The sequence below is a fragment of the Ranitomeya variabilis genome, chromosome 6 (genome assembly GCF_051348905.1).
Source record: "Ranitomeya variabilis isolate aRanVar5 chromosome 6, aRanVar5.hap1, whole genome shotgun sequence".
Taxonomy (NCBI): Eukaryota; Metazoa; Chordata; class Amphibia; order Anura; family Dendrobatidae; genus Ranitomeya; species Ranitomeya variabilis.
The window spans coordinates 82,579,413-82,605,773 of NC_135237.1; the positions used below are offsets into that span (position 1 = coordinate 82,579,413).

Genomic DNA, 26,361 nt, shown 5'->3' on the forward strand with positions numbered 1-26,361 from the left:
AAACTCGTAGTTGGACAGCCGGGCCATACATCGCTGTTCCAATGCACCTTGCTTTGCGGTTTCCAGGTCAGTCAGCAGATAATTGTCCATGAAGACAGTAAACTTTGCTGAAGCCAGGTAGTATTTGAATTGCTCGGTCACAGCCCAGACTAGAGTTGAGGGACTTTTACGATTTTGGGATCGAGTCGGGTTTCGCGAAACCAGACTTTGTCAAAAGTCGGGTCAGGTTTAATCGGCCGATTATTGCGAAAAGTCGGGGGCCGACTGAAACACGAAACCCAATGCAAGTCAATGGGGAATCAAAGTCAGCAGTGAGTGGAGGACAGAAAAACACCTACAGTGCCCATTTTAATGCCAAAAACATTAATTCTTATTACTTAAGCTTGTCAATCTTAATTTACTTTATAATAATAGTTAGTCATTGAAAACTGGGGGTCATTTGGCTAAAGTTGTGGGGGGGTAGGGCTGGCTCAAGATTTCCGTGGGCCCAGGAAACAGGGAATATGTCACGGCGGTGGAGCAGGGAGAGGTAAGTATTTCATCTTTGCAAGTGCTGTGATCCTGAGCAAGCAGTGGGGGCCCACTCATTGGCACTTGCACAGGGCCCCTCATAGTACGGCGGTGTGTTTGACGGCGGGTGGCGCCTCCCACTGGCAGAGACACTTTTGCGTACTATGAGGGGCCCTGTGCCAGTGACGTCGCCAACAAGTATGCCCCCCTACCTGATGAAGGAACCTGCACTTTCATCTGCACCTTCCTCTTTGTCCCCGTGTAAGGTGGTATAGTATGCGAGAAGGGGAACCTGACTTTCAGCAGGGTCAGATTCTGGCTGTGCAGAGTGCAAGGGGAATGTAGTGGTCTGGGTCAATGTACCAGCAGACTCATCTAGCAGTGCCTGGGCAATGGGCAGGATGAGGAGGAAACACAGATATAGGCCCAAATAATAAAGTAGGCTAAATGCAGTTCAAATGTGGTAACAGGACTAAACAGGCGGCATTGCTTTGTTCAGTGGAGGAAAACTGTAATGAGTGGCAGACACAGTTAGTAGGCCCAAATAATAAAGTGGGCTAAATGTCTGCCAAAAAATTGTTCATAAATGAACAGGCGACATTGCTTTGCTCAGTGTGAAAATTGTAATGAGTAGCAGACTAAGTTAGTACCCCAAATAATAAAGTAGGCTAAATGTCTGCCAAAAAATTGTTCATAAATAAACAGGCGACATTGCTTTGCTCAGTGGAGGAAAATTGTAATGAGTAGCAGACTAAGTTAGTAGGCCCAAATAATAAAGTGGGCTAAATGTCTGCCAAAAAATTGTTCATAAATAAACAGGTGGCATAGCTAGGTACAGGGGTGGGCTCCTCTGCTGAGTAGCAGACAGTGGTAGTAGGAGCAAAGTATTAACTAGTCTAAATGGAGGCCAGGGCCCCTGTATATTTTAACTATCATCTATCATTTCAACAAATTTGTATTAGCAGTGCCATTGAAGGATTTAACAGCAAAGACTACACAGTGGTGGAGCAAGGAGAGGTAAGTATTGCAAGTGGTAGAGCACTGTTCGAGCTGGGGGGGGAACACTCTCTCGTGGGCGGCGGTACTGACACAGGGCCCCTCATATTACGACGGTGTGTCTGACGTTGGTTGTGCACCACCACCGTCAGAGACACTTCATTGAACTATGAGGGACCCTCTGTACCACCAGATGCACCACCACCACGATCAGTACCAGTTAGCAACCACCGCCCATGGGCTCTTCCACCAGACTTCCTCATTTTTGGGAAAATGTAACCAAAATAACAACCGTTATATGGTACTGTAAACCAAGGTAGAAAGTGTATATAAACTTGTTGAGAATTTAAATCTCCCTTTTTTTTGGGAGACTAAACCAAAACTCAGGCCCTGTGCATAAAACAACACAATGTAAGTGGCAGAAAGTGGCTGGCTGATATACGACAAACTAACAGGACTGAAGTATATCCACTTTGTGAGATTTTGAATCTCACTTTTTTTTTTGGAGACTGAACCAAAACTCAGGCCCAGTGTATAAAACAACACAATGTAAGTGGCAGAAAGTGGCTGGAAGATATATGAAAAAATACAAGGACTGTAGTACAATTTCAATCTCCCTACAATGATCTCAGGACAAGTATGGCAGCAATGAAAAGGACTGCTGCACACAAAAGTGTGGACAAATAAACAAGATAACTGTGCAGAAAGGAGCAACAGGATTTTTGCTTTTAAAAAAGCAGTAGGTTTGCACAGCAGCGTACAAACAGCAATGCAGCTATCAGGGAGCCTTATAAGGCAGCCTAATAAGCTACAGAGCTGATGCACAAAAATATAGCCTCTACTGTCCCTGCAAAAAAAAGCTGGTGTTGGACAGTGGAAATCGCTACAGCACAAGCAGTTTGGGGGTTAATCTTCCCTCCCTAACTATATCCCTTCTTCTGATGAAGCTGCAGCAATCTCTCCCTATGCTAAGATCGGCAGAAGTAAGATGTCAGTCGGCGTGCATGCCCCTTTATAGCCCCTGTGACGCCGCAGAAAGCAAGCCAATCACTGTCATGCCCTTCTCTAAGATGGTGGGGACCGAGACCTATGTCATCACGCTGCCCACACTCTGCATCCTCCTTCATTGGCTGAAAATGGCGCTGAAAGCGTCATATGAAACACGACTTTTGCGCGCAGATCGGCTACCTCATGGCTGATCCCACAGTAGGATCGGGTTGGGTTTCAAGAAACCCGACTTTGCCGAAAGTCGGCGATTTTTGAATTTGTCCGATCTGTTTCGCTCAACCCTAGTTTTGAATTTACCAAATGGCTGCAATGAAACAAAGAGTGAAAATGTAAAAGGGTCTGAATTCTTTCTGTACCCGCTGCATATAGTTTTTGTGCAAGTGCCTGTATATATGGTTTGTATGTATCTGATTGTATATGTGGTATGTGTGTATCTGCCCGCCTATAAACATAAACAGAGAAGTAACAGAAATCTCACTGGTCCTGGGGATGAAGAATAACTATAATTTTATTACTTTTTCCCTATTACAAGGTAATGAGCACAAACACATTTAAAATGGAAAACTCCTTTAAAAGAGTGGGGCCCGTATATAGTTATAGCAGAGGGACCCTTTGCACTCAGTGGTTATATCTGGAGCTATGTGTCAACGCAATTTCTGTCAGCTTCCTGCTGCATCATTCAGCCTGTACGCCTGAGAGTGGCACAACACAGCATGTGTGATGACATCATCAGATCACGCTGCCTGTGCAGATGAAGTCTCAGTTAGCACAGTGCACTAACCAGAGCAGCCATCGGGGGAACGGTGAAAGGTGAGTAGTTTGTTTTTATTTTTTATTTCTCAGTGCTTTTTGGGGACATGTCGTCTTGTGAGAACATCAGTGTGTGTGTGCGGGGGATGGTCGGCAAGGCTACCAAACTTTATGTTGGGGCCCTCATACTGTGTGTGGGCTGTTGGAGACTTAATGCTGCATGTCGGGGCTATAAGGGAACATCATATTGTGTGGAGTTGTGAGAGACATTGTACTGTGCATAGGAGCCATTACATTGTCTGACTGATCTGTGGGGGACATCATATTGTGTGTGGGTGTGTGGAGCTGTGGGGGCCCTCATATTTTGTGATGGACTTTGAGTGACATTATAATGTGTGGTGGCCTTCACACTGCCTTTGAAACCTGTGTGGGATATTAAATTGTGTGTAAGAAGTTTTATACTATGTGGCGGGCTTTGGGGGCCCTTGTAAGGATGTGCCAGAGTCGGGTCGCACTTCTCCCTTCCCTATTAAGATAAATGTATTATTATATGATTATTAACTTGCATGCCTGTTTTATAATGCTGTACAGTGTTGCAAGGGACAGAGTAGGGTTAGACATAGCAGTTAGGAATGGGAAGAACAGTTTGGTAATAGTAAGGGAAGGGGGCACTATAGTGTAGTATTATTAGGAAAAGTTATGCTCACACCACAGGGGACTTTCCGGGTTGGGAGGAGTTAGAATTGGGCGTAGTATGCTTGAGTGCAGGAACTTCCTGATAAAGATCAGTGTGGTGGTGATGATATGAGAGATGAGAGCGATAAGCCAATGGGCTGGAGAGAATTAAGGGCATACGGGACCCCAAGAAGCAGCGTGCGGGCGGTCACTTACAGTTCAGTGGTCATTCTGGGATTATCTGGGGCCTATGGCCAGGACTAGGCAGAATTATGGATGCCTCTTGCTTCTTCCAAAGGAAACCGGATGGAAGATCGACTAAATCTAGTGGACATAAGGGCATGGGAGCTGCAGGGGTGAAAGGAATGTCTTCGGGACTAGAATTATCAGAAAGTACAAGGAAAGATCAGGAACTGCAAAAGAAAATGGACTGTACTGTATTTTACCGAAACGCCTGTGTGTGAGTAAAGCTGATTTGTTGGAAATGAAACCTAAGTTTGGAATTGTTTTTCTGGACTCTGAAATGGGAACCAGGGTTGCAGGACTGCAAGGGACCCCAGAGATTAAAGAGAATGTTCTGCTCATCATGCAACACACACCACAGACAGAACATTACATTTTCTTTGCGGGGTGCCAGGGTTTGCCGGAGAGGCACCCTGTCACCATGATTACCACCCTGGCCACCTCACACCCTCATACTGCATGTAGAGGCTGTAATGGACATCATATTGTGCATCAGGGCCCTCATACTTTGTAGAGGGCTTAGGGTGACATTATATTTTGTGTAAGGGCAAACATCATACTGTGCGGGAGCCCTTATGCTGTGTAGAGACACTCACACTGTGTGGGAGCTGTGGAGACCCTCATACTGCCTATGGGAAACATCATACTGTGTGTGGCTCAGTGAGTCCATCATACTGCCTGTGTGGATCATCATACTGTATAAAAGGGACAGTAGAGGCATTATGCTGTTTATGGTGGGGGAATCATGTAGTGTGGGGAGAATTTTAGAGGCATGGTAGGTATTATATTGTACAAACAGTCACACTGGCACTGGGCTGAAAACCCCCAAGTAAAGCTGCAGGCACCGAGGCAGGTTGTGTGCAAACCCCTGCCAAAAGCAAATGAATAACTAATACCAAAAATAAGGATGCCACGCTAAAAGAGAGGCTGGAACTATGTGGCAAATGAACTGCAATGTCCTACCTCACAGATGGAAGCTGACGCGTCCCCTGGATGAAGAGGTTGGCTGCCGCACTGCTGCCCTCCGTGGCGTGAAAGGGCTGCGGTGTCAGCGGTGCATGCACCAAGAGGGAGTGTCCTCCCGTAGTAGAAAAGTCCCCTATGCGCTCGCTTCTGGTGGTATCGGCAGGCCGCCTCGGCCGATGGCGCCGCCGGACAGTAGCGTGGCGAGTGAGGGGCATGGCAAAATGGTAACATCACCTGTCCGAGAGACGGACACTAGCAGGGGCCAATCCCGACGTGTTTCGAGGGAACCGACCCTCTTTCTCAAGGTACCTGCTGATACCACCTGAAGCGAGCGCATAGGGGACTATTCTACTACGGGAGGACACTCCCTCTTGGTGCATGCACCGCTGACACCGCAGCCCTTTCACACCACGGAGGGCAGCAGTGCGGCAGCCAACCTCTTCATCCAGGGGACGCGCCAGCTTCCATCTGTGAGGTAGGACATTGCAGTTCATTTGCCACATAGTTCCAGCCTCTCTTTTAGCGCGGCATCCTTATTTTTGGTATTAGGTATTATATTGTGCTGGAGTTACTTTGGCAGCATCATAGCTTGTGATAGGCACTGTGGAAGCATCATACTTTGCTGGAGGCACTGTGTCATCATCATAATGTGTGTGGAGAGGGGCTGTGAGGTGAAATTGTAGAAGAAATTCACTTTGGGGGTATCATGCAGTATAGGTGGAATTTTGACTGCACTGCACTCTATAAGGACAATGAAAATGGTAAAGTAGTAAAGTAACTGAGAATATTAAGGGGCTTTAATAGTGGCACAATTACTCTGTACCTGCGTGTCTCTCTCCTGATTTTAAAAGTTGTGAAGTATGATCTTGTCTACTGAACCAATTTTTTTATTTTGAGGGCGTGTGTGGAAGGGGCCCCAATAAGGACTTTTGCTATAACGGCATTGTTATTTCTACGTATGACATTGGGCCTTGGTTATGTGATAGTCATGCAAGATCATTATAAGACTGTTGCCTGATATAAGCACAAGCTGCCTGGCTGGTGAAATCCTCAGAAATCACCTGTACTCTGCAAGTATTGCTGTTCAATTCTCCTACAGCACAACAACAAGGTCATTTAAGATCACAAGAATTTTTAAATCAATCTGCTGTTCATGGATATAGAATGAAAGACGCTTTTTGCAGTGACCTTTCCCTTAGGATAATGAAGGGTGTCCTGAATAGGGGAGCCCTCTGTTATCTCAACATTTTCAAATAGAATATACATAATGTTTCTGTATTAGACAACCCCTTTAGTTTTCCAAAACCAGAATACATATACAAAAAACTGACCAGTTCCAGAAATCCCACCATTTCTGTAGAGGGTTTTGTTTGATGCGAATTGTTTGCTTCTTTACTAAAACAAATTAAAATAAGAATTATTTTTGTTAGCATTAATACATACAAACAAAATTAGATAAAAAGCAATATATAGATAGAGTTGAAATTGCAAAAACAGAAGAAGGACCCTCTGCAAGAACAGTAAATGGGCCCTTTGCAGTCCAATACCTCATCATAATGTACCTCTTTATGTGCGGTGCAATATTGTTGGAGAAAAAAAAAATTCCTCCTTCAAGAAGTCGCCGCCAGCACCTGCGCAGTAGCAGTTTTTTTATTTTTAAATATGTAAAAAAAAATCTGCTACTGCGCAGGTGCCTGCAGCGACATCTTGAAGGATGAATTTTTTTCTCCAGCAATATTGCGCCACTAGTGCCTGCGCAGTAGCAGCTATCGGATTGCCGATAGCTGCTACTGTGCAGGTGCGTCCAGCATCATTTTCAGGCTGCCATCACACTCGCAGTATTTGGTCAGTATTTTACATCAGTATTTGTAAGCCAAAACCAGTGGGTGATAAATGCAGAAGTGGTGCATATGTTTCTGTTATACTTTTCCTTTATTTGTTCCACTCCTGGTTTTGGCTTACAAGTACTGATGTAAAATACTGATCAAATACTGCGAGTGTAACGGCAGCCTCAAACTGATCTTTTTTTTTTTTTTTTAAACCAAGGATACCATCAAAGAAAATCTTGAAATACAGCAGCGGTGCCTGTCTGCAGAAGGGGATTTTTTTTCAAATATATATACCGTATATAATATTCAGAAGCCATGCACCTGCATACCTAGTCAGAGCACCACATGAAGACACCCCCCACACACACACACACACACAAAGGCTCGCTCCAGAGCACAAGCATATCATTAACTAAAAACTAAAAATAAAGATTAAACAACAACCACATGATGGATTTAATCAACCAAGGTATCATTTCAATCAGTATAATGGCACCAATCTGACATTGTCTGTAGGTTACTGTACACAATCCTGCTGACAGGATCCCTTTTAGGGCATTTTCAATTTGTAATATCTATTTGTGCCCAAGCTTCAACTATCTGGCTAAGATATTGTGTCAATATTTCCATATAACTTTCATTCCTTTGTCATAGTTCAACTCACTTGGCGGTACACAGAGGTAGAAAAGAGGAAAACTATCTCTTTAAATCTTTGGTTGGTTTATTGTATGGCGGCATAAACCAACAAGAAGGGGAAAGTAAACACAGCCTTTCAGGCAAAAACAGGAAAATAACAAAGAAAACAAAATGCTGTAACACATTCCATATGTTTGTGGGTAGCAGCCGCGCCGGAGCAACACAGGTTCAGTCTTTCCTTCTCAAGATACAAACCACCGAAGGTCCTCCCTCCAGGCCTGCTGATCAAAGACTGCCTCTGGAGCCCAGCCCTGGGGTGGAGATAAGGTGGACATCCTTCCACCCAAACTATGGATGTCCACATAAAAGCTAGCCCATTATGAAAATTAGCTTAACCTTTCATGGCACTTAGTGTGCTGGGGGAAAATACTCTGTGTTTCACATCAGGGACTCAATTAAGCACAGTGACACATATCTCCCCTCCAGTACTTTGCCTTATTATGCCAACCATTTTGTGAACTGCACCGAAATTTGGTGATATTGCATTTATATCTAAAAACTATACATCACATCTGTTCTGATGTTCATGCCATTTGTTACTCTCATATTTAATTTAAGAATAGTAGATGCTTCTTTGTATTGTAGAGATTGTGATCTGTCACCTCTCCTTTTGGGTGGAGGAACCCTTTCAACTGCATTAACCTTAAGGGTGGTAACATCACCAACCATTGTGGCAATTTAAAAAATGTTGATAAGCACCTGACAAACTGTGGGTGGTTTTGTTTTGCAAATCGTATATATGTTCAGATATGCACCTTCTCAATGTCCTTGTGGTGCAGCCAACATACTGTATTTTACATGTTTCACAAGTTGTAACATAAACCACATATGTGCTTTTACAATTTATAAAGACTTTGATAATACAGTATATTCACTGTTATCACTCATTGAAATACATTTTTTTGTATTATACTTATATAGACATAAGCCGCATAATTTTTGTCCACATTTGTACGACCCACTTACTGAGATCCAGTTGTTTGTTGCCTTTTTATTTCCCATGTTAGTATGATCGATTGGTGAAACACTATTACCAATAGTAGAGCTTCTTCTGGATACAAATTTGCATCCTTTTTCGAAAATACTTATTTAAAGTTCTATCACTATATAGGATTGGTAGGTGTTTCTTTATAATGTTCACTACTTGGTTATTACTGAATTGGATTGAGAATTTCACAGGTGGATCTTAATTGCAATCTGCAGTGTGATCACAGGATTTTTGGGTGGATAAATATTCCATCCTCATTTTAGAATTTGACACTTTTTTTTGCATGATTAAGGATTTGATTAGAATATCACCTTGTTTTAAAACAAGAGTCAATGACAAAGCACTCTGAGATATTCTAGCGTGCAGCATCGCTTTGCTCTGATATATTCCCCCACTGGTAAATTATTTATAACTAGAGATGAGCGAATATTTCAATGTTCGGTTCGGATTACAATTGCCGAATTTGCAATATGTGGCAATTACTTAATTGAATATTCACTGAACATAACCAAACACCATTCATGTTAATACAAAAACAAACGCATGCACAACACCTTATAACAGCCCCAAATGCTGCCAAAACACATCAAATGAGGTTCAGACACCAGGAAAGTGGCCTTAGTTCACCCACAGAACAAATTTTAGCATGGCACTGCAGCAATCAGCCAGGCATGAGGTATCGGGGTCTGGGACAGAATTTACAGTAAGACGAGGTGGGTGAGGGATCGGTGTAGGCTTCCTTTGCTGGGAGCCCTGATACCACATGAAGCACCTCTACCTGCTTTCATGCTGAGCCAAACTCAGGTGGTACAAATATCAGTTTTGTAGACCAGCATTGTCAGAAAAATTTAAGGATTGTAACACGGGTAGTTGACTCCAAGGAAATGGAGGCCTGACGGTCTCAGAAGCCTACTCATACAGGAAACACGCATGAAGGAAACCCAACCAGGAGTGTTCACATTTCCAAAAATTATTTGCAGACAATACCAAAGTGGCATTAATTTCACCACAGTAGAAATTATATAATAGGGACAGACAGGACTTCCACTACACCCAATCCAGCAGATGGACACCCAACCAGGAGTGTTCACATTTTCAAAAATTATTGTCCGACAATACTAAAGTGGCATCAATTTCACAACAGTATAACTACTATAATAGGGACCGACAGGACTTCAACTACTCCCAATCTAGCAGATGGACACCCAACCAGGAGGGTTCACATTTAAACAAATGAGGGCTTCACACCACAGAAGTGGCATAAATTTCACGAGAGTAAAAATAGTATAATTGGGACCGACTCGTCTTCCTCTACAGCCAACAGCCAACGCAGCAGATGTAGACCAACCATGTTCACATTTCCACAAAATTGTGTTAACATCAGCAGCAGCAGCCACAGCAGGCACAGAAGCCACACTAAAGATATCACAGAGTGGAGTTACGTGACATTTATGCAGCACACTAAAAAATGTAATATGTCCTAGTCTGTACAGTCTGTGATTGGGGTACAAAAGTCCTTGGATATCCATGACTTGTTCATCTTCATGAAAGGTAGGCGATCTACACTTTCAGGGGACAGCCGGCTGCGCTTATCCATCAGGATACCACAAGCAGCACTGAAGACATGTTCTGAGAGAATGGCTGCAGGACATGATAAAACCTCCAAGGCATGTGAAGCGAGCTCAGGCCACTCTTCCATTTTGGAAGACCAAAGTATGAAAGCGTCCAAACCCTCCCTGATGGTATTGATATTTAGTTCTAGATACTCCTGCTCCATCCTCTCCATTCGTTCACCACGTGTAAGACTTGGACTTTGCTGTGCTGGTGCAAGAGCTAGTCTAAAAACAGTGTCAAAGGACTCACAGAAATTGCTTCTTCCACTTACACTACTGCTGCTGCTAATGTTTTGGCGTTGACGAATTGACGTGCTGGAGGTTGGAAGTCTGTGTGCTTTACTGCTGTCTTGGTGAAAAGCTCTCTTAAGGTTGTGTAAAAGCCTGTTTCGATACTCCAGCATTCAGGGGTCCCTTTCCAGAGCGGGAATCATCTGGCAAAATTTGGTTTTATAACGTGGATCTAACAGAGTTGGATGCACCCCTTCTGAGGAAGAGATTCTCGAAACGTACGTCAGGGGGTACGGTGTGGCAGCCTGGACTTTGGGTAATTATGTGTACTTGTTAGCCAACATTTACTGTGAACTCTCTTTTATTTTATCTTCATGTGTGGCTATGATGTGCAGAGAAATACTTCTCTTTTATAAAGCTTTCTAGCAACTATACTCATTATATACTTCATCATATTATTGAATTATTTGCACCCAGTCCTGCAGGATGTTTTTGGTCCATATGTATATGCATGTTTTTGCACTTGACTCACTTTAAACATTGTGCTTTTTATTGATTTATCTATGGTGTGATATTATTGGTGTTATTTATACACGTATTATTTTTGTTGGACCTGATTCATACCTCTGCCCAATGTTTTGCTTGTTTTTTCATTCTTTTCTGTATCATGTCATCCCTTTTTAATTATGTTTTAAACATGGCTTAATAAAAATTATATTATTTATATGATATTCTTTCGGAGGACTTTTCTTTTCTAGGTTTTCCAGAGTGGCAACCCAGTTGTCATCAGTATTTCTAATCATAACTATACCTGGATCATGTTGCAGATAGTGCAGCAAGAAGGCACTCATATGTTGAGCTCTACCATGAGGTCCAAGCCTATGCTGTGTTGGTGGCTGGGTAACAATGATACTTGTTTCCTTCGTCCCCTCCCACCAACCACGAACAACAGAGAGGGAAGGACTATCCTCTTCAACTGACAGTTGCTTGCCCATCACCTCTTCCTCCTCCATTTGTTCCTCAGATCTAGCACCTTCGATAACAATTTCTCTGTTATCACCAGCTCCCCTGAATCGCCGCTATCCACCCTCCCTTGGCACTCGCCTGTGTGACGACAGTCTGGAACTTAGAGACAATGTTGTCCCTTCCGCATACTCCTCTATCTTAGTATCCATTTCAAAACTGTGCAGAAGGGTGCAGAGGTCCTTAATCTGTACCCACTCCCTAAATGCCACATTCGTGCTGTGTTGGCCCAGGCTATACGACATGACATGCTGCGTCAGGGCTCCTTGCTGCTGACACAGTCGCTGCAACATGTGCAGAGTGGAATCCCACCGTGTCAGCACATTGCATATCAACCTGTTAACTGGCATTGACAAAGACCTCTGTATCGATGCAAGTCGATGACCTGAGGGGTACAAAGTACAGAAATGAGCACACAGCTTATGTGCTTTCTGGAACAGCTCACCCAAGCCAGGATAGTGTCAGAGAAAACGCTGTAACACCCAGTTGAGGATGTGAGCCATACAAGGCACTCATGTGAGTTTGCCTTGCCATAGGGTCGCCACCAGGTCCGCACTATTATCAGACACGGCCTTCCCTGAATGCAGGCTCAGCGGAGACAGCCATTGATCAAATTCAGCTGTCCACAACTCTTCACCTGTATGACTGCGATCTCCAAGGCATATCAATTTTAACACTGCCTGATTGAGGTGAGCCCTGGCTGTGCAGTACAGAGGTGGTGGGGATGCGCTCTGCACTGTTGGAACACGTGTCTCATTAAGGCAGAGGTTGAAGGCACAGGTGGAGGCCCTAGAGGAGGCAGAAGCAGTGGAGTAAGTGTTAAATGTAGAGGTTTGTCCTGCACGCCTTGGGTATTCCAAGATTTGTGGAGCAGCACCTGCTCCCACAGCCACCAGAGTCACCCAGTGCCCAGTCAGCGAGATATAACGCCCTTGGCCATGCTTACTCGTCCAAGTTTCTGTGGTGAAATGCACCCTGGCAGACATAGATTATTTTCAAGGAACGGGTGATGTCTGCGATATGCTGGTGTAGCGCAGTTAAAACCACAACACACAAGATAATGGAATAAAATAAATGTAAAAAATATATATAAAAAATATAATTATATACCTATATAGTAAGATAGATGTAACATATAAGATATATCAAGTATGTGGTGAGGACAAGTGGTGACCACTCAGTGAAAAAGTGAAACCAAAGCATTAAATTAAAGGAAAGAGAAATCCCAGACCAGAATCAGTATTAGTTAATCTTTATTTATATCTATGGCGGTAAGGCAAATCACAATAAATAGTTAAAAAAGAAAAGAAAAACAGCGTGCACTCCAGGATACATAAAAAAAATAATAGATTAATGGATTTATATAATAAATAAATAAATGCCCTCTCAGTAAATTGTCAGAAAATCCTAATATTCTGATAAAAAGTAAGAATTTTTTCATATAAAAGTACATATGTGCTCCATGTGCAAACACTAGCAATAAAGTGTAAAGCAATAGTAAGTACATCTATAACCAAAGTGCACTAAGTGCAACAAAAGATAAAAAATCAACGCCAGCCATGCACAAATAACCGGAACAAGTGGTAAGCAGAAAGTGCCAATGAGAATGTGAAAAAAAAAATTTCTCAGAATATACAGGATACCTTGAGGGGTTTGATATCCGTGTGCACACGCGCCCCGACGCGCGTTTCGGTAAGACTTCCTTTGTCAATCGGAGTAAGGGTAGTATGAAAACGCCAAACATTTATACCACGCATGATTGATGCTCGATCTGGTCTGTTTGATTCCCTTGGCTTTCTAACCTCCGGTTCCAACCTGACTATCCTTCTGCCTCACCCTCCTGTACCTAGCTTATCTCCCAGTTACTGACCTCGGCATAGTCTGGTTGGAACCGGAGTTTAAAAAGCAGAGGGAATCAAACAGACCAGATCGAGCACGGAGAGCAAACAAACAACACAGTATGCACACGCACACCAGGGCGTCAGGCACAAAGAAAAAACAAAAGTATAACTGACAGAGGATCCTAGTCCAGCGTGGGAATAAATATCCTTCCCAGATCCAAAAGGAGGCCACAACAATTAACCCTGAGAGGGCAGGGCATTAAGCCTGTCCAAACCATGACAGGGGGACTGCGCCGGCCATCAGCTTTCAGAAATCGTCTGTATCTACCAGGCAGAAATGCAGCATTTCCGTAGCCAACAGATTGGAGATGGTGGAGTTTTTTGGTGGTATTTAATTTAATATTTAATATTTTAATATTTTAAATTCTGCACCACCTCTGCAAACAGCTGAATTTCAGTGGCAGTAAATTCCAAGGTGAAATATGGCTTGCTATATCGCATTAGTCACAGAAGAATTGTTTGAGTGTGGATGAGGTCTATAAGACAGAGAAGATATTCAACAAACAATTTGAAATTCAGATGTCCCCAACTATATGACGTTAGGAACACAAGAATTGGATTATGGCCTCTAAGTCAGGCCTCTACAACACACTAGATACTGTAAACTATTTGAATGTGAGATGTCCCCTACTGTATGACACTAGGAACAGAAGAATTTTATTTGTGGACTCTGGATCAGGCCTCTATAACACATTAGATGCTACAAACTATTTGAAAGTCAGGTCCCCTACTGTATGACCCTAGAAAAAGAAAAATATTTTAGTAGCCTCTGTATCAGGACTCTATAACACACTAGATGCTACAAACTATTTGAAAGCCAGGTCCCCTATGGTACAACAGAAACATTTTTTTGGCTATGTGCGTGAGATCTGCAGACAGCTTAATTTCAACCCAACAAAGTGACAAAGTGTAATACGGTGGGCTGTCTAACTTTTTGCAACTGAAATATTATAATTTTTTTTAATGTGCGTTAGGTCTGCAGACAGTTTCATATCACCACAGCACTAAATGACAAGGTGGGATGCAGCAGGCTATTTCACATTTAGTTAATTAGAAAGAAAAAGGAGTTCTATACGAATTTTATCATAAAATCAATATTTTATTATAGAAATATAATATCCACTAGTGCTGGTTCCCATATGGACGCTTCCCTCTTTGAAAAAGCAACGCGAAACGCGCGTCAGGGGGTCTCCAAAGTCCCAGGCACCGGTCACCTCACCATGGGTAAGAAATCTTGCATCTGATATGTATCATATGGCTCCTTTGCTTATTTTTGCATGGTGGACACTTGTCCATATGGGAACCAGCACTAGTTGATATTATTATGTGCCAATACAGATGCTTATTTATATGTTTATACCATGGTGATATACACAGTTGTGTGCCTGTGACGAGGATGTTCTCGCACTAGGGTCTCCTTTTCTATTTATACGTATTTTTTGTATAACATTGGTTTTTATATTTTGTATAATAAAATATTGATTTTATGATAAAATTCGTATAGAACTCCTTTTTCTTTCTAATTAATGATTATCCGGAGTATACGTTACCGTCCTTGTATATACATGGGTAAAGTAAAACATCTTCTTACAACTGCACACGGAGTGTGTGGGATCCATGTTATCTCTGTAGGTGTGTTTTCATTTTTATTTCACATTTAGCTAGTGAATAAATATTATTTAGAATGCTATACTCGTGCATGGAGCACAATAGAAGCAGTGCACAACACACTTGTAGGACATGTGCACTGCTGGCTTTGTCTTTGGCCCAAAAATCAAAAATGCTGGAAGGTAAATTTAGCAGCCACACTGGACATTTGCTAGCTACACTATCGGACTGATGTACAACTGCCTAGCTAACTAGCTAAAATCTTGCTGCTAACAGTGCCAGCGTCAGGAGCAGCCTCTCTGCACCTTTAGGGTATGTGCGCATGCTGCGGATTTTGCTGCGGATCCGCAGCGGATCTGCAGCTGCGGGTCCGCAGCAGTTTCCCATGCGTTTACAGTACAATGTAAACCTATGGGAAACGAAATCCGCAGTGCACATGCTGCGGAAAAAAACGCGCGGAAACGCTGCGGTTTACATTCCGCAGCATGTCAATTCTTTGTGCGGATTCCGCTGCGGGTTTACACCTGCTCCAATAGAAAACTGCAGGTGTAAACCCGCAGCAGAATCCGCAGTAGAAACCGCGATAAATCCGCAGGAAAAAACGCAGCGGTTTTGCCCTGCGGATTTATTAAATCCGCTGCGGAAAAATCCAAAGTGGACCATTCTACGTGTGCACATAGCCTTACAATGTCAAAATAGCGCTAAAACAAGATCTCTGCTCTTTATACGGAGAGGGACATGTGATTTCTTTAGCCAATGACACAAGCTGTTGTGTCAGGACATTTGGCTAGCCACATTGTGTGCACATAAAGTTAGGAAAAAAAATGACTCTTTACGCCGAGCTTCTGAGCTCTGTAAACCCCTTTCCCTCATCAAACACGTGCCAAAAGCTCATGATACACCACCATTATCGTTGCTAAAGTGCTGACAATACTTTTGTGGCAACGCAAATATTTTCCTGCACTTTTACCTTATGTTACCGATTTTTAATGATTTTATAAAATGTTGCTTGTGTTTCCGATCACAAATCCGAATGTGCCATAATCGTGCCAAATTAATGTTTGGCAATTGCTTTCCGAAAGAAATTCGCTCATCACTATTTATAACATTTAGGATGACAGATTGTGGCAAATTACAAAGAGTTACCTGCAGTGGGTTTTCTGAATAGTTCACATTTTACAATATTATGTCAAAAATCTCCGTGCAGGAGCACATCCAGAAAAAAATTCTTAAAAAATTCTAAATGATGGGTAAATCTGATGTTATCATTATTGTTATTGATAAAGTCAACAAATTTGGGTACAGACGTTTCATGACCCCGCCAAAGGATGAGCACGTCATCTATGAAACTTCGTACCAATATATAGCAGACAAGAAATGATAGAAACAATGTAAATATATTTTTCCTCCCACCAGTTCATAAAAATATTTGCCAGTGATGGTGAGAATTTAGCGCCCATAGAGCAACTGCAAGGCCGGGGTCACACTTGCGAGTGTGATGCGAGAAACTCGTGTGAGTCTCTCGTATCAACACTGCCGCTGGCACTCGGAACCGGAGCGTTCAGCTGTATATAAATACATGCAGCCGCATACTCCGGTCCCGAGTGCCGGCAGCAGTGCCGGGTATTGATGCGCGAGTTTCTTGCATTACACTCACAAGTGTGACCCCGGCCCAACACTACAAATAGAAATCCCCCATGAAGGAAAAATAGTTGTGTTTTAACAAAAAATGCGTAACTTTCAATATAAATTTTTTTAAATCATTGGAATAATTTGCATATTTTTGTAACTGCTCAGATACTGCAATAATTGCCAGATTATGAGGAATAGATGTATATAGTGCATTAACATCACATGTGATCCATGCATATTCCTTACACTATTGCACTTCCTTCATTACATTTCAAATATGTTTGCTGTCACGAATATAACTCGGGGATGTCGTTACAAGGGGTTGTAGATGTTGATCCAACCATTCACATAAATTCTCTGACAAAGAACCTATGCCATGAACTATTCAGAAAACCCACTGCAGGTAACTCTTTGTAATTTGCCACAAGCTGTCATCTGAAACATGTTATAAATAATTAACCAGTGAGGGAATATATCAGAGCAAAGCGATGTTGCACGTTAGAAAATCATTATATCGTAGAGTGCTCTGTCATTGACTCTTGTTTTAAAACATGGGCATATTCTCATCAAATTCTTAATCATGCAAAAGGGTGGCAAATTCTAAAACCAGGATGGAATATTTATTCCCCAAAAAATCCTGTGATCACACTGCTGATTGCAATAAAGATCTACATACCTGTGATATTCTCAATCCAATACTGTAATAAGCAAGTAGTGAATATTATCAAGAAACACCTACCAATCCTATATCAAAAAATTTTTAGAAAAAAAGGATGCAAATTTGTATCCAGAAGAGGCACTACTATAGGTAATAGTGTTTCACCAATCATACTAACATGAGAAATAAAAAGGCAACAAACAACTGGATATCAGTAAGTGGGTCTTACAAATGTGGACAAAAGTTATATGGCTAATGTCAATATGTGTATAATCCCAAAAAATGTATTTCAATGAGTGGTAACGAATATATTATAAAGGGCTTTATAAATTGTAAAAGCACATATGTGGTTTATGTTATAGCATGTGAAACATGTAAAATACAGTATGTTGGCTGCACCACAAGGACATTGAGAAGGTAAATATCTGAACACATATGATGCGCAAAACAAAACCACCCGCAATTTGTCAGGTGCTTATCAACATTTTTTAAATTGCCACAATAGTGAAGTTACCACCCTTAAGTTTAATGCAGTTGAAAGCGTTCCTCCACCCTGAGGCCTGTCCCACACTTCCAGATAATTCCAGTACCGGAAAAAATCGGTACCGGAGTTATCCGTGTCCGTGTGTCCGTGAGCTCACGTAGGCCATCCGTGTCGCACACGTGCGGCAGCCGTGTGCCGCCTGGGTACCACACGGACCGTGCAGGAGAGACAGCGCTACAGTAAGCGCTGTCTCCCCAGCATTATGCTGAAGCCGCCATTCATCCATTCTCTCCAGCGCTCGCTGGGGAGAAGGGATGAAAAATCTTTTTTTTTTTTGTTTTTATGTGTTTAAAATAAACTTTAGGGCATCCTCCCCCCTCCCACCCCCTGTGCGCCCGGCCGCCGGCATTAAAATACTCACCCGCCTCCCTCGACGCTTGCTCTCCGCCCTGCAGCTTCTCCTGCACTGAGCGGTCACGTGGTGCCGCCCATTACAGTTGATGAATATGCGGCTCCACCTCCCATAGGGACACTTTGTATTGGATGGAGCGAGTGCTTGTTTAGGCCTGTGTGCAGTGTAATGAATCTGAGGCCTTTAGTGTTGATACTGTTGCTGAAGCTGTGCCATCATACTAAGAGCCCTTCTAAGGGCTAATCGTTTGCTTTGCTGTTTGCATCACATACAATCTGCATTTTGCCTAGGGAGGAAGAGAGATTTGCAGGAGATCCCTGATCTCTGTAATCAGCTCTCTGGGGCTAAGTGGTTTTCGAAAGTGGACCTCAGAGGAGCTTATAATCTGATAAGAATGCGGGAAGGTGATGAATGGAAAACTGCATTTCTTACATCAGAGGGGTTATTCGAAAATCTGGTGATGCCGTTTGGTCTCACCAATGCCCCAGCTGTGTTTCAAAATGTCATTAATGTAGTTTTTTTGGACCTCATTGGTCGCTTTGTTGTTATCTACTTGGATGATATCCTGATATATTCCTCTGACAGACATTCTCATTTATCACATGTTAAAACAGTGTTTCAAAGACTCAGGGAAAATCAATTATTGTTAAACTAGAGAAATGTTCTTTTTTCGTTCAGGAGCTATCATTTTTAGGTCTCATAATCTCTCCACAGGGGTTTCATATGGATCCCAAGAAGGTGCAAGCCATTATGGAGTGGGTCCAGCCTCGGGACCTTAGGGGACTCCAGCGCTTTTTGGGATTCGCGAATTACTATCGCAGGTTTATCAAAGGTTTTTCTCAGATTGTAAAACCCCTTACTGATCTCACATGTAAAGGGGCAGATGTCAGGAATTGGTCCTTGTTAGCCAAACAATCTTTTCTAACTTTGAAAAACTGTTTCACATCTGCTCCTGTTCTTGTGCAACCTGACTCATCCAAGCCGTTTGTAGTCGAAGTTGATGCTTCGGAGGTAGGGGTGGGGGCAGTGTTGTCACAGGGACCTGCTTCTCTGACTAATCTCAAACCTTGTGCCTATTTCTCGAAAAAAAATTCTTGTTGGTTGGTAATAGAGAACTCTTAGCAATTAAGTTGGCGTTCGAGGAATGGAGGCATTTTTTGGAGGGGGCGGCTCAACCCATCACGGTCATCACCGACCACAAAAACCTAGAGTATATCAAATCTGCTAAAAGACTGACTCCCAGGCAGGCCCGTAGGTCACTTTTTTTTTCCCGATTTCAATTCTCAATAACGTTCCGTCCAGGGTCTAAAAATGTGAAAGCTGATGCTTTATCACGTAGTTTTGAGCCGCTATCCACCCCTGATCCGCCGTCCCCCATTCTTCAACCCAATATCATTATAGCCAAAGTGTCATTGGAATTGGAGAGGGAGATTGTGGGGGCTCAATCTTTAGCTCCAAGGTCCAAACCTGAAAACAAATTGTTTGTTCCTCAGCAATTACGTTCCAAGCTCCTGCAAGAGTTCCATGATTCGAAACTGAGTGCTCACCCAGGCATTTCTGCCACACGAGAGTCAGTAGCTAGAGTCTTTTGGTGGCCTTTAATGGCTTCGGATATTAAGAAGTATGTCGCTGCGTGTGGGGTATGTGCCCGTTCTAAGAGCTCTCATTGCCGGCCGGCGAATTGATGCCTTTATCAATTCCAGGAAGACCATGGACTCACTTGTCCATGGACTTCATTACCAACCTTCCTGTGTCCCGGGGTAACACGGTAACCAAATCAGGGAGTTGTGGTCAAAAGTCCGGCTAAATAATTCCAGGGCTCAGGAGAATTATCAGTGTTTTGCGGATAATAAAAGGAACTCTGCTCAGGTTTGCAGTGTGGGGACAAGGTGTGGCTCTCTACGCGAAATATAAGTCTCCGTTTGCCCTCCGCCAAACTGGGACCTAAGTTCATCGGTCCCTACGAGATCGTTGAGGTAGTTAACCCGGTGGTATATCGTCTTCGCCTCCCTCCCTCGCTGAAACTTCATAATGTATTCCATAGATCCTTGCTTAAACCCTTGGGATCGGTGGTGGAAGATCCAGGTGCTGTTCCCTCCCCAGTCTTGGTCGAGGGGCATATGGAATTCGAGGTTCAACATATTGTAGATTCCCGGCGGGTTCGGGGGTCTTTACAATACCTGGTGCATTGGAGGGGGTACGGGCCGGAGGACCGGTCTTGGGTGCCAGCCAGGTCGGTATACGCTGATCGTCTGGTTCAGGCATTCCATGCTCGGAATCCTGAGAAACCTGGGGGTCCAGAGGCGCCCCATTAAGTAGGGGGTACTGTCATGGTTTACTGTGCTCTCGGGTCAGGTAGTTGCAGGGTTAACTCGGATGGCCTCTTTCTGGGTCCTGGGAGGCTTTTTATAGCCTCACTCTGAGGTCAGTCCTTGTCGTTTATACTCTGACCTTGTGTTGTGAACTCTATTTCTGGGCTCCCTCTTGTGGTCACAAGTGGTACTGTGTGAGTGCTGTCTTTCTGCAGGTTTGTGACTGGCATCAGCTGTCTCGTTATCTGTGGGCTGGTTTTCTATTTAAGCTCACTTGGACTCTCAGTCTATGCCTGCTGTCGTTGTATTCAGTGCTATTCTGATTGCTCCTGTCTACATCCGTTATCAGTCTCTCCATGAGAAGCTAAGTTCTGTTTGCTTATTCTTGCTCATCTATGTTCAATATGTTTCCTAGAATATTATGAGTTTTGTCCAGCTTGCTAATATGTGATTTCTCTGCTTGCTGGTAGCTCTGGGGTGCTGAGTTGCTCCCCCCACATCGTTAGTTGGTGTGGGGGTTCTCGCATTCTCTGCGTGGATATTTTTGTATAGGGTTTTTTACTGACCGCACAGATCCCTTGCTATTTTCTGCTATCTAGTGTTAGCGGGCCTCATTTGCTTAACCTGTTTCATCTCTGCGTTTGTCTTTTCCTCTTAACTCACCGTTATTATTTGTGGGGGGCTGTTCTATATCTTTGGGGTTATTTCTCTGAGGCAAGTGAGGTCTTACTTTATCTCTAGGGGTAGTCAGTTTCTCAGGCCGTGAAGAGACGTCTAGGATTTCAGGAAACGTTCCACGGCTACCTTTAGTGTGTTTGGTTAGGATCAGGTTTTGCGGTCAGTCCAGTTACCACATCCCCAGAGCTTGTCCTATTATCTCTGACTTAGCTGGTTAGATTTGTGATCCTAAGCCACTGGGATCATAACAACCTTGGCTGAGTGTGTCTGACCCTGGTGTGCCTCTGCTTTGTGCAAGTACTAGTCTGTCTGTTTGGTTTATGATTAGTGTTGAGCGATACCGTCCGATACTTGAAAGTATCGGTATCGGAAAGTATCGGCCGATACCGGCAAAGTATCAGATCCAATCCGATACCGATACCCGATACCAATACAAGTCAATGGGACTCAAGCATCGGACGGTATTCCTGATGGTTCCCAGGGTCTGAAGGAGAGGAAACTCTCCTTCAGGCCCTGGGAACCATATTAATGTGTAAAAGAAAGAATTAAAATAAAAAATATTGCTATACTCACCTGTTGTGAGTTTGGTTTTTGGGCTCCCCCGGTGGTCACTGGTGGTACTGGACTTGTGTGCTTCACTTTCTCTGTTCACCTGTTTCCATCAGGATATGGGTGTATCCTATTTAGCCTTGCTGCTCAGTTATTCTAGTGCCGGCCATCAATGTAACCAGAGCCTTTCTGTTGCATGTTCCTGCTTCTAGACTACTATCAGCTAAGTTGGACTCTTAGTCCTAAGTTTGTTTTGCATTTTTGTTCCAGTTCACAGTTATGTTATTTTTCTGTAGCTGGAAGCTCTTGTGGGCCGAAATTGCCACTCCGGTGTCATGAGTTGACACATGAGTCTTAAAGTAATTTCGGGATGGTATTTTAATAGGGTTTTCAGCTGACCGTGAAGTTCCCTATTGTATCTTCTTGCTATCTAGTAAGCGGACCTCGCTTTGCTGAACCTACCTTCTTACTGCGTATGTCTTTTCCTCTGAACTCACCGTCAATATATGTGGGGGGCTTCTGTCTCCTTTTTGGGGGAATTTCCCTAGAGGTAAGCCAGGTCTGTCTTTTCCTCTATTAGGGTTAGTTAGTCCTCCGGCTGGCGCTAGGCGTCTAGGGATAAAACGTAGGTACGCCACCCGGCCACTGTTAGTTGTGTGGTAGGTTTAGCTCACGGTCAGCTCGAGATTCCATCACCCAAGAGCTGTTCTGTTATTTATGTTCTCTGACGTTCCCTTGCCATTGGGAACCATGACAGTATGGCCGGCCCAGTGTTAAAACCGTTGGCAGAAGAAAGGAGAGAAAAAGAAGTCTGCAGATTTTTTTTTTTTTTCCCTCTGAGCTTGCTCTATAGTTGACTTAGTTGCATTTCTGCTCTAATTGCAGCCTTTGTCTCTCTCTCTCCTTCTAATCCTTGAATGGCTCTGATCTCACCTGATTAAAATGGATCCTCAGAGTTTGGCTACAGGTTTGAATAATCTTGCTACGAAGGTTCAAACTTTACAGGATTTTGTTATTCATGCTCCTATATCTGTACCTAGAATTCCTATACCAGAATTTTTCTCCGGGGATAGATCTCGTTTCCTGAATTTCAAAAATAATTGTAAATTATTTCTTTCCCTGAGATCTCGCTCCGCTGGAGATCCCGCACAGCAGGTTAGGATAGTAATTTCCTTGCTGCGGGGTGACCCTCAAGACTGGGCATTTGCATTGGCACCCGGGGATCCTGCGTTGCTCAATGTGGATGCGTTTTTTCTGGCTTTGGGGTTGCTTTATGAGGAACCTAACTTAGAGATTCAGGCTGAAAAAGCCTTGATGGCCCTATCTCAAGGGCAAGATGAAGCTGAAATATACTGCCAAAAATTTCGTAAATGGTCTGTGCTTACTCAGTGGAATGAGTGCGCCCTGGCGGCGAATTTCAGAGAGGGTCTCTCTGATGCCATTAAAGATGTTATGGTGGGGTTCCCTGCACCTACAGGTCTGAATGAGTCCATGACAATGGCTATTCAGATTGATCGGCGTTTGCGGGAGCGCAAACCTGTGCACCATTTGGCGGTGTCTTCTGAGAAGGCTCCAGAAAATATGCAATGTGATAGAATTCTGTCCAGAAGCGAACGGCAGAATTTTAGGCGAAAAAATGGGTTGTGCTTCTATTGTGGTGATTCAACTCATGTTTAGTGTTGAGCATTCCGATACCGCAAGTATCGGGTATCGGCCGATACTTGCGGTATCGGAATTCCGATACCGGGATTCCGATACTTGCCGCGTATCGGATACCGGAATCGGAAGTTCCAAGATTCAAAATGCAGAAATTCAGCCAATGAGAATGATTCCAAGTGTGGGCACATCCTGTTTAGCATGGAGGGCATGAAACTACTGGCAAGGCTGTGATTGGCTGCTGAAATGATGTCATGATGCAGTTTAAAAGTCGCTGGCGCCATTTTGCGATCACTCTGCTGTGAATTCAGTTAGTGACAGGACGCTGTTTGCTGACTGAGGGACAGTTTAGAGATAGCGATTTGCTTCTTTGTGCTTTCCAAAGGCTAATTTAGCAACCGCTGTGTTCACCTACTATTCACCTTGCTTTTGCCTTGTAGCGCTGTTTTCACAGCGATCTGCAAGGTCTGTGTGTGTGTGTGTGTGAGTGCAGCCCACTCTCTAGTCTGAGTGCAGCCACATAGGCCATCCATAGCTGGTTGTATTCAGTTCAGGGAGGGTGGTTCATTGCCTCATACTGTTCTTTTTTTTTTTTTTTTCAAGTAGTGTAGTCTGCTGCTAATTTATTCAAAAAAATCCTATTAGTGTCTTTCCACCCGTCTCCAGGTAATTTGTGGAAAAACACTACATAGGATAACGTAGAGGAGGGTTTTTGGGCCTTGCAGCGCCGTTTACGGCTGTCTGCACGGTCTCCGTGTGACTGCAGCTCGCCCTGTAGTCTGTGAGCAGCCGTAGCCTGGTTGTCTCCAGCTCAGGGTTGTTCACTGCGTCATACCGCCAAATCAATTTTCATTTTGTTTAAAGTAGTGCAGGCTGCTGCACATTTTTTCAAAAAATTCCTATTAGTGTCTTTCCACCCGTCTCCAGCTAATTTGTGGAAAAACACTACATAGGATAACGTAGAGGAGGGTTTTTGGGCCTTGCAGCGCCGTTTACGGCTGTCTGCACGGTCTCCGTGTGACTGCAGCTCGCCCTGTAGTCTGTGAGCAGCCGTAGCCTGGTTGTCTCCAGCTCAGGGTTGTTCACTGCGTCATACCGCCAAATCAATTTTCATTTTGTTTAAAGTAGTGCAGGCTGCTGCACATTTTTTCAAAAAATTCCTATTAGTGTCTTTCCACCCGTCTCCAGCTAACTTGTGGAAAAACACTACATAGGATAACGTAGAGGAGGGTTTTTGGGCCTTGCAGCGCCGTTTACGTCTGTCTGCACGGTCTCCGTGTGACTGCAGCTCTATCCGTTGTCAGTTCAGCCCCCAAAAAATAAATAAATAATAAAGTTCACCAAACACACCAGTTACACCACTTTACATTTGTGTAGGCCACATTAGCTCATATTAAAGTCTAGTCCACACTTTAGAAAATTAGTGTTTCTTATACCTGTTAGGAGGAGTTGTTCAGGAATAAGCACACAAAGCCGTTAGTACTTTTCTGCTTATCTTTATCAGTCAACCAAGATGAAGAAGGCAGTGAGTAAGGCACGTGGGCGTGGGCGCGGAGCAGGGAGGGGACGTGGGGATTCTGTGCCTGCTGCGGGCACCGGTGACTCATCAGCACCCACATTCACCAGGCAACAGTCGTTCATGCGCAGCTTTGTGTCAGAGCGCCGTACACCGCTGCTGCGTGAAGAACAAATTGAAGCCGTTGTCGGATGGATGGCAGCTAATGCATCAACTTCAATTAGTGCCACATCCTCTCAGACACAGAGCACTGGAGAGCAGCCATCTGTCTCTTCACCACCTGCCAAATTGCCCAGGCAGACAGAGAGCCCAGGACAGGAGCCATCTCTACTTCTGTTCTCTGAATCTCTTGGCTTGGAAACAGGGGGCCAGCCAAGCAGCATTGGAGAAATGGAAGAAGAGGCAGGGTGCAGTGATGCCCAACAGCTTTTTCTCTCTTCCTCTGAAGAGGCGGGTGGGCCAGTGGCTCCAGTCACCACATCGCAGGCCGCATCAGCTGATGATGACACTCAGGTGCCACTTACTGGTGCGTGCTCTGCTGCTGAGACTACCCAGGAGGAGCAGTTGGGGGCAGAGGGTAGTGTAGATGATGAGGTCCTTGACCCATCTTGGCGTGAGGGACAGGAAGGTGGTGGGAGCAGCTCTGAGGAAGAGATTCCCCGTACGGCCCAAAGAGGGAGAGGGAGGGGGAAGACTGCGGATCCTGCAGCCTCCGCTTTGGCACCCGTTAGGAGCATGTCTCTTCCAAAAGCCAAAAAGGGCGCTCCCAAGACTTGCAGTGCCTGGTCCTTTTTTGACACAGTTGCAGATGACATTTGCTATGTCAGATGCAAGATGTGTCATCAAAAAGTCAAAAGAGGTCGAAATGTCAGCAACCTCAATACCTCCAACATGTGGAAACATGTGCGCAACAGGCACCCGGCGGAGTTAGAAAAACACACTGAAGAGCTAGGCCAACCAACAGCGGCAGCTACCACCTCTTCAGCTCGTGTTGCCTCTTCCTCTAGCTCACACGCAGCTGGTTCGGCTTCCTCCCAGGATCGCCGTGGAAGAACCTCTGGCCCTGTTGTCCAGAGACCCGCTGTAATTCCACCCGCAGCACCACTTTCCCAGTCATCCACACACTCCCAGCCCAGTCTACAGCCATCGGTAGTACAGGCATGGGAGAAAAGGCGGCCTTTCTCGTCAAACCACCCACGAGCACAGGCTCTGACTGCAGGCATTGCCAAACTTCTTTCACTGGAAATGCTGTCATTCAGGCTGGTGGAGACTGACAGCTTCCGTGACTTGATGTCATTGGCAGTCCCACAGTACAATGTGCCCAGCCGCTTTTACTTCAGCAGGCAAGCCGTCCCTGCCCTGCACAAGCATGTGGAGGGACACATAAAACACGCGCTACTGAACGCCGTCAGTAGCAAGGTCCACCT

At 44.1% G+C, this 26,361-nt stretch overlaps 1 protein-coding gene across 3 annotated transcripts in view; it reads right to left on the minus strand.

The window, feature by feature from the left end:
* The window catches only part of LOC143781839 (ATP-dependent translocase ABCB1-like), a 576,903-nt gene that overhangs the window by 437,351 nt on the left and 113,191 nt on the right, over window positions 1-26,361 (minus strand). For all 3 annotated transcript variants that reach the window (XM_077268724.1, XM_077268723.1, XM_077268725.1), the window contains exon 4: window positions 6,480-6,543. In XM_077268724.1, the coding sequence (XP_077124839.1) occupies window positions 6,480-6,543 (64 nt within the window). The remainder of the gene's footprint in view (window positions 1-6,479; window positions 6,544-26,361) is intronic.